The 14521-nt window shown below is 44.2% G+C and overlaps 1 protein-coding gene across 5 annotated transcripts in view; it reads right to left on the bottom strand.

Moving 5' to 3' along the window:
• Positions 1-14521, bottom strand: part of RAPGEF5 (Rap guanine nucleotide exchange factor 5) — a 161342-nt gene that overhangs the window by 59344 nt on the left and 87477 nt on the right. For 4 of the 5 annotated variants that reach the window (XM_083824523.1, XM_083824524.1, XM_083824526.1 and 1 more), the window contains 2 exons: positions 4351-4454; positions 3943-4031 (listed from right to left, as the gene is read on the bottom strand). In XM_083824523.1, coding sequence (XP_083680649.1) covers positions 3943-4031; positions 4351-4454 — 193 coding nt within the window. Of the gene's footprint in view, positions 1-3942; positions 4204-4350; positions 4455-14521 lie in introns of those variants that run through there. The other variant, XM_083824527.1, reaches the window with a different exon arrangement.

Here is a 14521-nt window from a genome sequence, read left to right as displayed (position 1 = left end):
CCATTAACCCTTCTCCAGGTCTTCTTCACCTGCCATCCTAATTTCTGCAATAGCCTATCTGACAACAGTATCATGCCTCTCCTCTCGCCACAATCCCTTTCACTGAGCCCATTAAAAAGATCCATCAGTTAAGATGGACACCATCACGTTGCTCCAGTCACACCATTCCTCTTTTACATCCTTTCTACAAATCTCCCACTGCTTCTTGCCCTCAAAGACCTTCACTGATCAGTCTTTTCTCCCTACTCACTCCCCAAAAATGAATCCCACAGTAGGCAGTTAAAAGGAAGGTAGTGTCATTTGACATGATGAGGGGAGATTATGTTTTGTTTCAGCAATGTTCAGCTTAAGCTGCTTGAGAGAGATGGTCCAGTGGATGGAGGGAAATGGCCCGTGGGATGCAGGCAGGCCTGGGGAAGTACCAGCACTGGGTCATTCCAGAGGCCATCAAACATTGAATGCAATCACTCTGAGGCAGGATGGTATGTCTGAATAGCAACCAGGCAGAGGATAATCAAAGACTAGATGAGATAATATCCAGGGAAGGAAATTCTGCTCATGTCCAGGAAAGAAAAGCTTTTGCAGGAAAAGACAACAATTTTTAAAGTGTTGTAGTTATCAGGAAGGGATTAGAGATCCTGAGACGCTAAGATTTGGCCGCTCAGAGATTACTCGTTCAAGTCCTCATCGTTGATGAGGATTAGCCAGGAGGTATGCCTAGCATTTTCTGCCTGGATATTGACATATACGAAGGGCCTCACTGTTCAACTCTTAAAACTTCCAACTGCCCTCTAAACTATGCACTCAGCAGACACCCCCAGTGACTCCAACAATCAGAAATGATTCAAAAAAGTTGTTAGTTACAAAAACAGAAAAATTTTCCGCTGTCTCACAGTAGGAAACAAAAAGAACAGCTTTCTTTGGGGGTACATGACAGGTTATAGCAACTCAACGAGATGAAAACTTTCTCCCTTTGAGATGGAGGACTGTAGGTTTGTTGTGGCATCATCTTAAACTACAAGTCCCAGTTTAAGATGATGCCAGAGAAACTCACATATAAGCCTAATATAGACATCTCCAAAAACCCATCATTAACCAGTTACTAGGTACAAAAGTTTGAAGAGTCTTACAGACCTCAGGCTTTCAAGACATCCTTGCCAGCAGAAGTCATCAGAGCTACAGGCTAGTCTGGGTGTGCACATTGCAATGTCCCTTTAGCATCCTCAGTTGCTGTTAACAGTGTTCAATCTCTTCAGGCTGGGTGAGAGAAGGTGCCCCCAACTCTTTAGTTTGGCAGCTCTTGTGAAAGAGGAATTTTTAAGGTATCTTACTACAGTTTTAGTGGCAGCTGAAGGCAGCCTTGAGGCCTGGGCTGGCCCACAGTTAAATTTACTCCAGACCAGCCCCAAAGCTCCCCTTTAATCTCCCAGCAAAAAACAAATAGCTACCTGCTGACTTGGCCTAGGAAATGGAGTGTGGCTGGAAGCAATACGTGGAGCATCATTCAGCCATGTCAGTGTTTACAAAAAGCGGTGCTCTGTGACCACGTTAGCCCCAGGGGACAGTGGATATTTGCTGTTATGACCACTGAGAGCTGCTCTTATCATTTGCTATACAAAAGGTGGGAACGAAAACATGCAGAACACCCCTCCCTGGGAATCAGTGCAAAGGGTCAAACAGAACAACAGCCCCATATGCACAAGCATATGTGACCACTGCTCTTTCCCATATTCCATACAGCACAAATAAGCAAACCCGGCTGGGGGCTGCAGGGAAAACAGGAGGCCAAGGAAGTCATCCTGCAACTGGAAAACCAACAGCGGGAGCAGCAGCTGGGTACAACAACATTGTCCTTTTATGTTCCATAAAGCCATGCCTGTGAAGACACAAACTTACAGGACCCTGCAACTCAACCATCCTCTGAGATGGGCCTGCCTGGAACTACAAAAATTACCTACAAAGGACAGCAAATCCAAGCAGATAAACAGCAGAAGGATGCCTTCAGGTGCACATGCAAAGATGTGCATGTGCTCACTATACAGCCAATATCCCATACCCCTTTACATCAGTTGCTACCCAGTCTGCAGAACAGACTGATCAAAACCACCACCCACCTCACAAACACTGGGAAACATAACTCCTGAAGGGTTTTATTTTGAAGACATTCTATATTACCAGATGAATAAAGCCAGACAAAAAAAAAAAAAAAAAAAAAAAAAAAACTACACAAGAAATTGGAGGGCCACCGGGCAAGGTTTACCACACTTCCTTGTGGTGGCAAAAAAAAAAAAGAAACCACAACTACCTTGTTGCATCCCTCGGATCCAGCTAATCCTGGACACAGCAGAACTAATTGCTTCTTTCTCAAAGGAGATGTGATAAGGCACGAAGAGGTGAGGAGAAGCCAATCAGCCTCTAAATACACTGCCATCTGCTAACAACCAGTCAAGTAGCGGCTTTAGCATTTGTTTGGAGGGCACTTTACCAGCCCCTCTCCCTAACAATAAGAACAGGTTTATGAACTGCCTCCCGGTGATGGGAGGGAGAGAGAGCAAAGAGGGGAAAAAAAGAAAAGGTAGTAAATGTGAGGATATGTTCAGCACCTAATGCTTTTTGTAAGGAGCGCTTTGTATTTTAAACCCCTGAAATATAATGTAGGACACTAGTGAAAATCTCATTGTTTTCCGGCAAGATTATGAGCTTACAAAAGAAGCTGGAGCAGTCCATAAGGGCGGGTCGCTGATGTCCGTCAATGTGCAGGTGATAAACATTCATGGAGGAACTTATTCTGCATCTAACATTTGACCTTAAGGGGTCAACGAAGGACCCTCACTGCGCTGCAAAGAGCTGGCTCAAGTAAATCACAGAGCTGGACTGACCGCATCTCTGGAAGCGAAACAATCAGAGCCTCTCTCTGCACTAAATATTAATGTCTAGGCAGACAAAAGCAGCACTAGGAATATCATAATAATATCGCCACCAGACACTCTATATATTTCTTCGGGGCATCCATTCATCTTTGCCAGGAATATGCCTATTGTCCCACATTAAACTAATGGCTTGTTCTGAGGACCCAGTCCTGACGTTCCTCTGGGAATCACAGATGTTATTTATATTTTCAGTCACTTAAAAGGATTAAATTGTGTTTATTCTCGGTAATCTCATTTGTAGAGGGAGAGATATACAGGCATCAGGAGTATGCATTTTAACCCTGTTGGGAACGGTCAAACTCCGGGCTCTATTTCCAGCCAGCTCTTCCTTGGCTCTTCAGAATTTGGGATCTCTGCAAATCTCACCAGCCTGGTGATTTTGGGACCTCTGCAAGTCTCAGCAGCCCGGCCACTTCCATTCAAACTAGCTAGGAATTGCATGTTGCAGGCACTTCTGACAAACTGCCACAGCAGCCCTGGTGACAGCAAGCTGTGCGTATAGCCAAGAGATCCAGCTGAAAATTAAACTGCATGTCAAGTAGCCCGATCAATATAATAATTGCTCCAGGCTGGAACAAATTACAGGCTCCGGCTGAAGACACCCGAGTAGAAAGCATCAGGCAGCACACGCAGTTATCCTGGCGTCTGAGAAAATTTAGAAGCCGCTTTTATGAAACGGAAAACGTGCCGAAGCACTCGGGGGGAGCACAGCGAGGCTGCAGCGCTCACCGAGTGGTCCGGGGGATGCTTTAGGGCTCAGGGCACATCTTGTGCGGTTACAGCCGCGAACAGCAAGCTATGCACAAGCCGCCTGCTGCTGAGCTGCGCCTCCCGGTGACCGCAGGCTCTCGTTGCCCTCTCTTTGCTCCCCCGGTTTGCACGGCGGGTGCCCAAAAGGCTGCAGCCGGCTTCCAGCCGCGGGTACCCGGGGCCGCCCCCCCCCCGTTCCCCCCCGTTCCCGTCCCGGGAGCGCTCCCCAGGGCCGGGGGTCCCGTCGGGGCTCGCTCCTTACCGGTGTCTTTGTCCTGCGCCGCTTCCAGGTGCAGGTCGCTCAGGAGATGCTCCAAAATCTTCTCCGGCGTCCCCGCCACCACCACGTACCTGTCGGAAAGCAGAGAGTCCCCGGAGTCATCCTCGGTGGAGGACTGCGAGCGGCTGCTCCACTCGTCCTCCTCGTCCTCCTCGTCGATGTACTTGAAGTAGGGCACGTCGAAGGTGGGCAGCGGCCGCTCCCCCGCCAGCGCCTCGGGCACCCGCGCCCTGCCGCTGCCCATGGCCCCGCACGGCCCCGCACGGCCCCGCAGCGCCCCGGGCCGGGGGCCGCCGCCGCCTGGGAGCGGAGCGGAGCCCGGCTCAGCCCGGCCCGGCCCGGCCCGGCCCGGCACAGCGCTCCCGGAGCCCGGCTCAGCCCCGTCCTTACCTCCCGCGCCGCTCGGGGGCCGGGCTGCGTGACCACACCTTCCGCAGCACCAGCGCCGCGCCGGCCTCCTCCCGAGCCCGCTCGCCGCCGCCTCCATCCTCCGCCTGCCGTGACACAGAGAGAAAAAAAAGGGGGGGGGGGGAGAGAGAAAAAAAAGGGAAAGGTCGCGGTCAGCGCCCGCCCGAGGGGCTCGGCCCCTATGGCAGGATGGGGTTAACGGGGGGCGGGGGGTCCCTTTGGGACAGCGCCCTGCGCTGGTTCCCGGGGGGATGTGGGGTTTCTGTGCCCCGGAGGTGGGGTAAATTTAATTTTCCAGCGGCCAAATGCAGCAGGGGACGGGAGCCCGAGGGCTGCCCGGCGCTCCGGTGCCGGCTGTGTGCGTTGTGCACAGCTTCCCTCCCGCCCTGAAACAAAGGCAATAAAAGCGGTGGGGTAGGCACGCAACAAAAGCCCCTCTCCAAACGCTTCGTGGGCAACCCTCCCTCCTTCTTTTAGGGCAACTTTTTAACTCGGGGACCAGCCGCCAGGCAGCAGGTCCCGCTGAGGCTCGGCTGAGGGCCCGGCCCCTTCTGCCCCCAGCACCCAAAGCGGCTGGCCCTGCCGAGCAGGAGGCTGCTGCTGCTGCACGTGTGTGTCAAGTGCACAGTACCCAGCAGCGACCAAGACTGCGAGTAGCCTGAAATTTGCTGAGGAACACATCTTGGCAGCACAAGGGAGAGAAACCCCTTTACTGCCCCCCCCTTCGATCATTTTATTTCTGAGACCCGGTTTAGTCTGACTGCCACCTCTGGTTGTCAGTGGGTGCAGGCATGTCCAAAGATGCAGCCCCTGCCCTGAAGAAGTTTTCTTTATCAGTAAACAACACGTAGAATTGATCTATGAAATTTCTGCAAGGTCAGACATACAGGTACCGAGCCAATTAATGTCAGATATTCATTGTAACGCTCCCAGGGGACAGTACTGAGAAGACACGGTACAGGAATACTGATGCATAATTGTAATCTTCCATTTCACCAGCCGTGTTTTTTTTTGTTGTTGTTGTTGCCTACATATATGAAAAGCTGCAATGAAAGAGGCGGCGAAAGAGGAGCGCGAGAACAAGAATCAGAGCATTAAAGCCATATAGTAACAAGGGGGTTTATACAAATAGATACATCTCTCCATTTCTCTCTGTCTTACTTCTGGCATCCTCTAAGACAGCCCCGATACTCATCTCCCTGTGCTCACTGACATGGCAAACTGCAGCATATATGGGGCACGCATGTGAAAGGATGCTGCTGTGTTCGTACAAAGCATCTATATGGGAATGGGTTTTAAGCGTATCCATATCCATTTACATATAGGAGCAGCTGGCTGCAAGTCAACAGCGAGCACGGGGAGAGCGAAAGCTATATTGTACTGAAAGGACGTTTACAATGGTCTGTTCTGGGAGACAGTGCTCCTGCTTTAACATCCCACCAAGAAGAATTATTTCCCAAAAAAATCCCTCTTGGATAACTATATGCAAATTAATTACGTACAGCACCCCAGTGGTGAGATTTTCATAAGGCTCTTCTTTTTGTCCTTACCCATTTTATCAATTTCAAGGAAGAGTAAAAAAACAACCCCTTTTATCAGGAAGGACAAAAAGTGTGCAAAACTAAGGCCAGTCAGGTTCAATTTGGATTTTCATTACCTATAATAATTATTTCCATAAAAGGGGAGGGATAGGGAATTTCTTTATTTGGCTATCATCTGTTATAAATAATTTCACTTTAAGGGAAGAATTATTGCTTCATTAAAACCCTACTTATGCATGACATAATTTTGTGTTCAGCCAGGCCCTTTAATCATACTGCAAGCAACAACAATTAACCTGAACAAAGCAAAGCACAAAGACAAGTGCTATGTATTCTCCCAGTTTTACAAGTTCTGATTTCACTACCGATATTATTCTGAAATGACATAAAGGCATGCTTCATTTATTGGAATCCTGAATGGTTTGTGAAATAATTAATTCTTGCTGGAATACAACCAGGCTGCTCTCAGCGTGCTCCATCTACAGCCAGTGGCAGATGAGGACGAGGATGCCAGGGGCCCCCAAGTGACAGCAGCGTGTATCGAAGAGCAAGACAGCACCCTAGCTGAGTCCCTAAAAGTCAGCATGCTGACTCAAGTGACATTTTCATCATACTGTCAATTAACAATGAAACCTGCCAGCACTTTTCCAGACCATTACACAGCCTTAAGTAGCCTGCACCAGCCTCGAAGGAGCACAGGAGCTCAGGGTTGCCATCTCTCCCCCTTTACGGGTGGAAAGATGAGAGGCCACCCCAGGGCACTGCTGTAGTTCAGTGGCAGAATCACAGCTCAGGCTCAGGTGGGTGACACTGGCACCTCAGCTCAGAGCCTCCTGATGCTGCCTCCTTGGCATTTACTTTACTTTGGATTTTTATGTTTGCATTTGTGGGTTTGCAGAGGCACGTCAGTAGAGTGAAGAACACCAGAGGTGTTGTAGAGGTTAATCGTTGTCTCCCTCTGTACGTGGCCTTGAGCAAGTCACTTGCCCAGACTCTCCCATACCTCAGTTTTCTCTTCAAAAGCACCATTTGCTCCTACGCTACACACATCCTAGGAATGTTTATTTCACATTTATTACAGCTTTTAATTAATCATCTCACCTCTTGATAGCTAAACACACCACTATCAACCTCTATGCTACTTACTGGCAGGCACTTTGAGCAAGCAGGAAAGCCCTCTGGACTTGGCAGATCTTTTGACCACTATTACGGTCAAGTTTCCAGTGCTCTCATCTATCTTTCTCCTACGGAGATAGGCCATTTATCTCCCGGGTAATATATTTTAACAGCAGACAAGCACTACCTTTTTTTTTTCAGCATGAAAGGAAGCCTGGGGTGGTATAAATATTTATACGCTTACTGGAATGAAACACTGGGACTCCTGCTTAGCGGGCCTTAACTTGTGCAGGTTACGCTTTGCATGGGTAGGAATATGACCCTCTGAATTACCGCTGAAGTAGAAGAAAGCAGAGGTACCTATGACAGCGTTGCAAATAACCTTGGTGTGCCAGCTTCATCAGGGAAGACTCTTGACTTCCGTGTTTTCTGCAGCTGGCATGGAAAAACCTGATCTGTGGCCAAAGCAGCCAATAACTTGGATATCAGTCAAGGACATTTCTGTGTCTCTTAAATTCCTTAGTTTGGACTTGTAATTAATCGAAACAGGAACCAACACACAGAATGTGCTGCCGTCCCTCTAGCTACTAGAAACATCCACTGCTAGAAATAGAGTTGGAAAGCTACTGTACGTCCTAACAGCTCTTGGCAGCCCACTCCTTCTTAAAAAGAACAGTGCTCTGCAACGGACACGGGCTGTTCAGAAGCCTGCTCCTTTCAGTAGAAATTTCATTTTGACATAACTCCTCCACAGGACAGGAAATCTGCGCAAATATTTTATTCATTTTAGCCATTAATGAAGCACCTGTTATATTGAAACACCACCAGCTAGCAAGGAAAAATACGCACTTCCCAATGACATAACAACTTCTGTATCTCTACACCTGCTTTTTTAATAAAATGACCTGATCCAGAGCTACCCAGGTCCAGAGAGTCTCTCACATTGTTGATTTCAGTGGGTAAAGTAACACAGAAATTAAGAGAGAAACTGAATAAAGGCATCCATAAAATTAATGGAACACCAAAAATCCAGCCTATGTACAGATTTTCCTGCTGCCACACAAGGGAGCAAAAGCAAAGAGAAGAATCTTTGGGCAATAAGCAACAAAGCAAACTTTACACAGATTATCTGCTTCAAAATCACATTAAATAACAGAGATACTGCCTTCTCTAGGAGGGCAGGAACATTTTGTTTTCACAGCACGGTTCGGTAAAACTGACTCAACACAATCAGATAATGCTGATCATTTCTGCCTCTTTTCTTTTGATGCTGGTGCCTGGGCATGCCCTTGAGAGGCACAGGAAAAGCCTAACACGAAGGATTCCCAGGGCTGTTTGTGTTCTGAAGAGGAGTCTCCCTCAGCAAACCCATGGAGCTTCCCTGCACACACGTCCCATGCCCATGTGGAAATATTTCTGTGTGAGACATGTGAAATGCTGGAAGGGGCTTGGAAACACAAGGGTAAAGAAGGTTCCACTGAAGTGCAGGGAAGCTGCTCAAGTAGGTGAAAAAGCAGGCCAAAAGCCACCAAATAACAAGATCCTCATGTAAGCAGACTGATGGTTTTCCTGGACAGGTAGACTTTTGCTTAGTTGTTGTAATCAATTCCTGGCACATATTACCCATTCAAAAGAGAAGTTACCAGAACAAGGTCAAAAAAAAAAAATCAGGTCCAAAACCAGGGAAACACTAGTTGTTATTCTTTAATTTAGCTCCTTTGAAAAATACTTAAAAAAAACACACCTCTGCCCTGTTCCAACTACAGCTCTGTCTTGTTCAATATATGGTAAGGAGTCGTCCTGGGTCAAAGCTCAGACAAAACGCCCTTGTCTGCTTTACCCAGTGCCAAGGCTGAAAGCACATCTCTGCAGTGTGACGTAGAGTCCCCGAACCCACTCCCTGAGAACTACCTCAGACACAAAAAAGTTGGAGCTGCTTTAGCTCATCACGTCCTACGAGTAGGTCCTGGCTTTACCTGCTGAGAGCTAGGGCTATGAAGAAAACCCTTCACAGCTCAGGTTGAAGCATGCTCAGAGCTTACTGAACCTTCAGATATTAACCTGCAAAGCTCTAGAAACTCCTTACAGAGCATGTGCAAACTGTGGGTTTTGGCCTCTAACTTGGCCAGTTGGGGTGGATAATCATGAAGATGGCAAAAAAACATCACCACCACCACCAAAAAAACCACCAAAGACTATTCCCCAAAGGGATTTCAAATCCCACTTCAGAAGTACAAGGGCATAAGAGCTGTTCAGAGAAACTTCAGCTTTTTTTTTTTTTAAGCACAGCAAAATGGTATTTACATCTAACTTCACTCTTAGCAGCCGCTGAACCATGTTGGCTACATTTTTCATTAAAAGCTGAGGCAGACACCTTTCAGAACAAGCAGATAAGGTTTGACAATCTCATACACAACTGAAAATGGATTTTCACAATGTGAGGCATTTGCAAATGCTAGTAGTATACAATGAAATTAGTCCTAGCTATAAGATACGAACCTATTTACATTACCTATATAGAAGAAAGTAGAAAAAAAAAAGGCCATCCTATTAACAGCTTCTCCTATAAGAGACACTCTTTCAGACAGCATCTATCAAAGACCAAAGCCTGCTTACACTTTGCTATGTTTTTCCCTTGAATCTGTTATTGTGGAGAGTGCAGATTTAGATTTAAAGTCACCGAAGTACAAATAGATGTACAAAAATGGCCCTATTCTTTACAGGATATCCCTTGTTGTCTGACAGGAAAATGGAAATGAACACATCACAATTAAAGTGGAGATGGACTACAGTATCTCTGATCTCTGTGGATAATACATCTCAGAACGTGTTGCAGTATGTCACTGAGTTTCGAGAGACCAATATCCCCATTAATAGGCTTGATTCACTTTCAACTACAGCAGGAGAAAAGCATTTCAAAGTCACCAGCACATCTTAACTGAGCTATATATGGAGGAGACCAGTAAATATTTTCTCTGCAGTCTTTCTTTATTCTCGAAAGATAGAAATAAAACATAGCTACTGTTCCACCTCTACTTAAAATATCACAGCAGGAAACATTTTAAATGGGACTGCCTGTTTTGTAGTCAGTTGTATGACCGCCACTTTTTCCAAATTTCAAGGGAAAAACTGCCTCATAGGACTGCAGGAATATCAAAAGCAGCTTTTCATATAACCATTTTTACAAATAAAAAAAATGTACAAAAGGTTATGCTATTTTATTTCACTCTAAAGTATAGCTCATAGAATACTCACATTGCATTTTATTATTTTTGTCATCTCATGAACTTTTCTCCCATTCTTCTTTGTACTGTAATATTTTTGTTTCTTTGTGCAGGTGTTAAATCTGCTTTTGAAGCCGTGTGCTAACCCACAGCATACTGGGAGAAACAGAAATCCACTAATAAAAAATTAAAATGGCTTATACAGTGATTTCATTTTAACTCTCGGCAACTTCTGACCAGTCTGTAAAACTACAAAACACTTGAAATGATTCAAACACCATCTGCCCAGCAAAGGGATCATATCAAAACTTCCTGGTGGCCTCATGCTGAGCTATCTGTCTCAGCAATGCACAACAAAGAGCCCATACTCTGCTGAATAGAACCTGCTCTGAATTTCTCCACTTTGCAAGTGATGGGGAAACAAGCACGAGGCACATCTTGACAAAAAAAATAAAATAAAAAAATCCTTTGCTGCTGAAACTAATTTTGAGTATCACATTCAATAACACCCCGAATAAGCCCTGTAACAAAAATTGTTGGAGCTGTCATCTGCATACTGAGCGTCTGCTGCAAAGACAACGTTAATAACAAGTTACCCTTGTAGCGGGGTCAAAAGGATATTGCTGGTAAAACAGAGATGACAGACAACAGGCAACAGGGAAAAGATTAATATCCCTACACAGTCATACATCAAGGAACTCAATTTTTGCCTGTAATCCCAAAACTGCTGAGAGTAGGATTATTTCTGCTTTTCCTATCACTGAGAAGAAAGAAACCGCTCATGGGGATAGGGCACTGCTAAATGCAAGTCCTTATGTGAGCAGGAAGGTCCTGGGGCAAAAAAGCCTCAGTCGCCTATGTTCCCAAGCTCAATCAGTGGTCCCACTGCAAGCAATATTGGGGCTTCATTGTGTAGGCCACTTAAAAACATAAAAATCTGTACAGTTCAGGAAAGACAAAAGGAGCAATAGAAAAGGTGCCTTCCACAGCAGGTTAGCAACAACAAATCCAAGCTGAGTTCTCTGTACCCTTGTCTGGCCCCTGTTACCTCAGACTATTGCCATTTGAGGCTAAAACATATTTATGGATTGGGGTTCAACACAAAGAAGCAATACCTCTAAAGTAGGAAAAAGATCATACCTACTAAAACAACATGAAAGAAAGCATTACTGGTGTCACAACCACCAAAGTAATGATACCATAGCCTTACCCTCCGCACCTCTTTGTTGGGTAATGAAAAATGTGTTTTTGAGACAACTGAAGGCTATGCATTTCGGTTTTCCCTTTCTTTGAGCACACACTCTTCATAGCTATTAGGAGATAAGTTTGACAGCCTGACAGAGTGCTGCCACCTCGGCAAGGACAACCTAGGAGACCTTCCCTCTGTAACCATACAAAAGATGAGGGGGAAAAAGAAAAAAAAAAGTAGAAGGAGGAGGGGGGAACTGAGAGAAAGACAAAAGGCATTAGACAGTATTTATATTGTTATCATTCTCTCACAGGCAGCAGGGCAGCACTTATTTCAAAAACACCAGAATATAGAAGAATTGGAGGCTGGAGGCTGAGAGCACGTGTATTTGTAAACAATCTAATAAACAAACAAACAAACAAACAAACAAAAAAACACCTTGCAATATAGCAGGACAAATTAATGTGACTTGAGAATAAAAGGGGCAGATGCCAACTATCTCTTCCAGTTGCCTTGCGATGAATGTGGTGGTGTAGAGCTGGCTGGACATTTTCCAGCACAACTTTTTTTTCTGACTGAAAAAATGTGGATTCCCGAGAACTGAAACTCTGCCAGGACATGTCAGTTTGAAGAGAAACCAGGCTGCCAGCCTCCCAGCACGCGTGCCACATGCCCCAGGCAGGCAGGGCTTTGGATTCCCCAGCCGCTCACTGCTCCTGGAGCTGGAGCCTGCATGACCTGGTCCCAAGGCTTCCAGAGTACATGGAAGGAGAATTAAACCTCTATTTCTCCTCTAATTTTGCAACTGTATTATTTTCACCTGAATCGGATTTTTTTTTTCCCAGAGAATGTAAGGCTTCCTACAGGACAAAAATCCTAGCACCAGATGCAATCTCTGCCTTGCATTTAGAGTTGAAGCAAAAGTTCAACCCGCCAGCTGCTGACATGAGTGTCTTCCAGTGCTGTAGCAGCAGATGCTTAAGCCTTAGAGCTGCAGTGAAATGCATAAGGAAAATAACATATTGACTGAAGTACTGCTTATCTAGGAAGAGGGAAGAACTGCAGAATTCACCCAGATACCCCAAGATTCATACTATGTACTGCTATTACCATGTGCCTTAGGGAAAGAAAAACCAAAGACAACTGATATACAGAAGCTCTACTTGAGAATAATATTGACATCAGAAGGGTGAAATTCTATGAATTACTGAGATATAAGGGGAATTAGATAACAAACTGATTAACATCCAGAAGAGGTGGAACTTAGCTTCTAAGGCAGTCCACATGCAGCTTTCACACAGCCATGAAAACTGCGGAAGATAACTAATATTAGTTGATTGCATTTATTACTGTAGACTAATATTCACCTTGGTAAGGACACATGTGCAAAGGCTTTACAACCTTTATAATGGGAGTAGCAATAAATAAGGTCTCCTGAAGGAATGGAGGAGATATAGCAGTAAATATATGATGCTGTCAGCTTTACAGTGCTCTAATTACCAGTGTTGGGTACCTACAGCTTCTAAGTCAAACAGACAAGATTGTTAATCTCTTTCTTTGCCTATCACTCCAGTTTATACTTGGTGTGAATTAAAATATTGTTTTAAAAACCTGACATCCTGTCACTGTCTACCAGAGAAACCTTTCTCTCTTACCTTAGGTCCATAGCACGTCTCAATGTTGACAATGTTATTATTCTAATAATAATAATATTAAAAAGATGTAATTCATTTTTTTATTAAAAATAAATATGTATGCTATCCACATTGTAAGCCAGAAATCCAAACGTGGAAGATTACAACTTGCCTACTACACTGAGGTGCTGTTTGTTACATTTATCACTGTAAGGCACATATCCTTTTCTGAAGCCCCTGTGCTCACAGAAGGAAGCAGCTGATTTCTCACAGTCGAATACTCAGCAAAGGACAGTACCTGGTTCAGACCTTGCAAAAGATAATCTCTAAAAATGAGAATACTAAATAAAGCTTGAGCTTATTTTCATCAGCTTCAAAATTCTCTCAAATGCACTGACATTTAACAGGAGCATCTAACAGAGAGCGTGAAAAAGCACTTAGTAAGGCAGTTAAAAAAAAAAAAAGAATTCAAAGCTAACGTTGAAAATAAAACCAATTTATTTAACTTCCAGCCAAGCAGTAAAAGTCACAAACTAGAGTTTATATCCTGTGTTTTGGTGTTTTTTCCAACTAAGTTGGATATAACGCTATGATTTCAAAAAAAAAGGATGAATCACCATGAATATAATTTTCTTGGGTTTGGATGATGGTTTCATCTCCCCCCAAAATAGCTTGGAATGGCCACTCTTTTTACTAATGCTTTATAATAGTTCTTTTCTTGCTTAATTAATTCATGCATCTAAATCATTCAAAAATAGATAAGCCTCTAATCACTTGCAGACTTGATAATGTATCCTAAGTAGACAGCAATGTGTAGAGCACACACAAGGAGGCTGTCAAAAAGAAATGAAAAATGGGGTAGAAGGAAAAATAAAGCTCAATCCTTCCATCTAATAACAGGAGATTTGATTCTGCATCTATTACATGGGATAAAATGCTCACTGACTTCAACACAGTCTACTACAGAAATGAGAGAAATCATGCTGCTTCCATGTAAGATCTAAAAAAAAAATGTTACATACATGAACAAGGGCAAAATAAAGGTTTTGTTTTTTATTTTCTTTTCCTTTGCTAGAAGATTTGTTGTCCACATTTAGCAAAAAGCATAAAATAAAAGAATTGGGAGGGGAGGGGGGGTAAGAGCAGGTTAACAATTAACCAGCTGTTGTGAGCAATAATTCATTCAAAAGTGAAGGTTACAACACACAAGCAAGAAATTTTGTTGCAAGTTTACAACAAAGAAAAGGAGAAAAAATGCTTTCTTGTGTGCCTATGTAAAGAATAATACTTTAAAATGATAAAATTAATTAAATTTTAAAGTATCGAAAAAATCTAAAACATCACAAAAAATAACAATCACAGAAAAATATAGAACAATACTAGTTATCCCACTGAGGCAACATTTTATATTTCTCCTGTTTTACGATTTTAAATAATCAGATATTAAGT

The sequence above is a fragment of the Anser anser genome, assembly GCF_964211835.1.
Source record: "Anser anser genome assembly, chromosome: 2".
NCBI classification, from domain to species: Eukaryota; Metazoa; Chordata; class Aves; order Anseriformes; family Anatidae; genus Anser; species Anser anser.
Note: the sequence above shows the minus strand (reverse complement) of the source record. Positions and strands in the feature narration are given on the sequence as shown.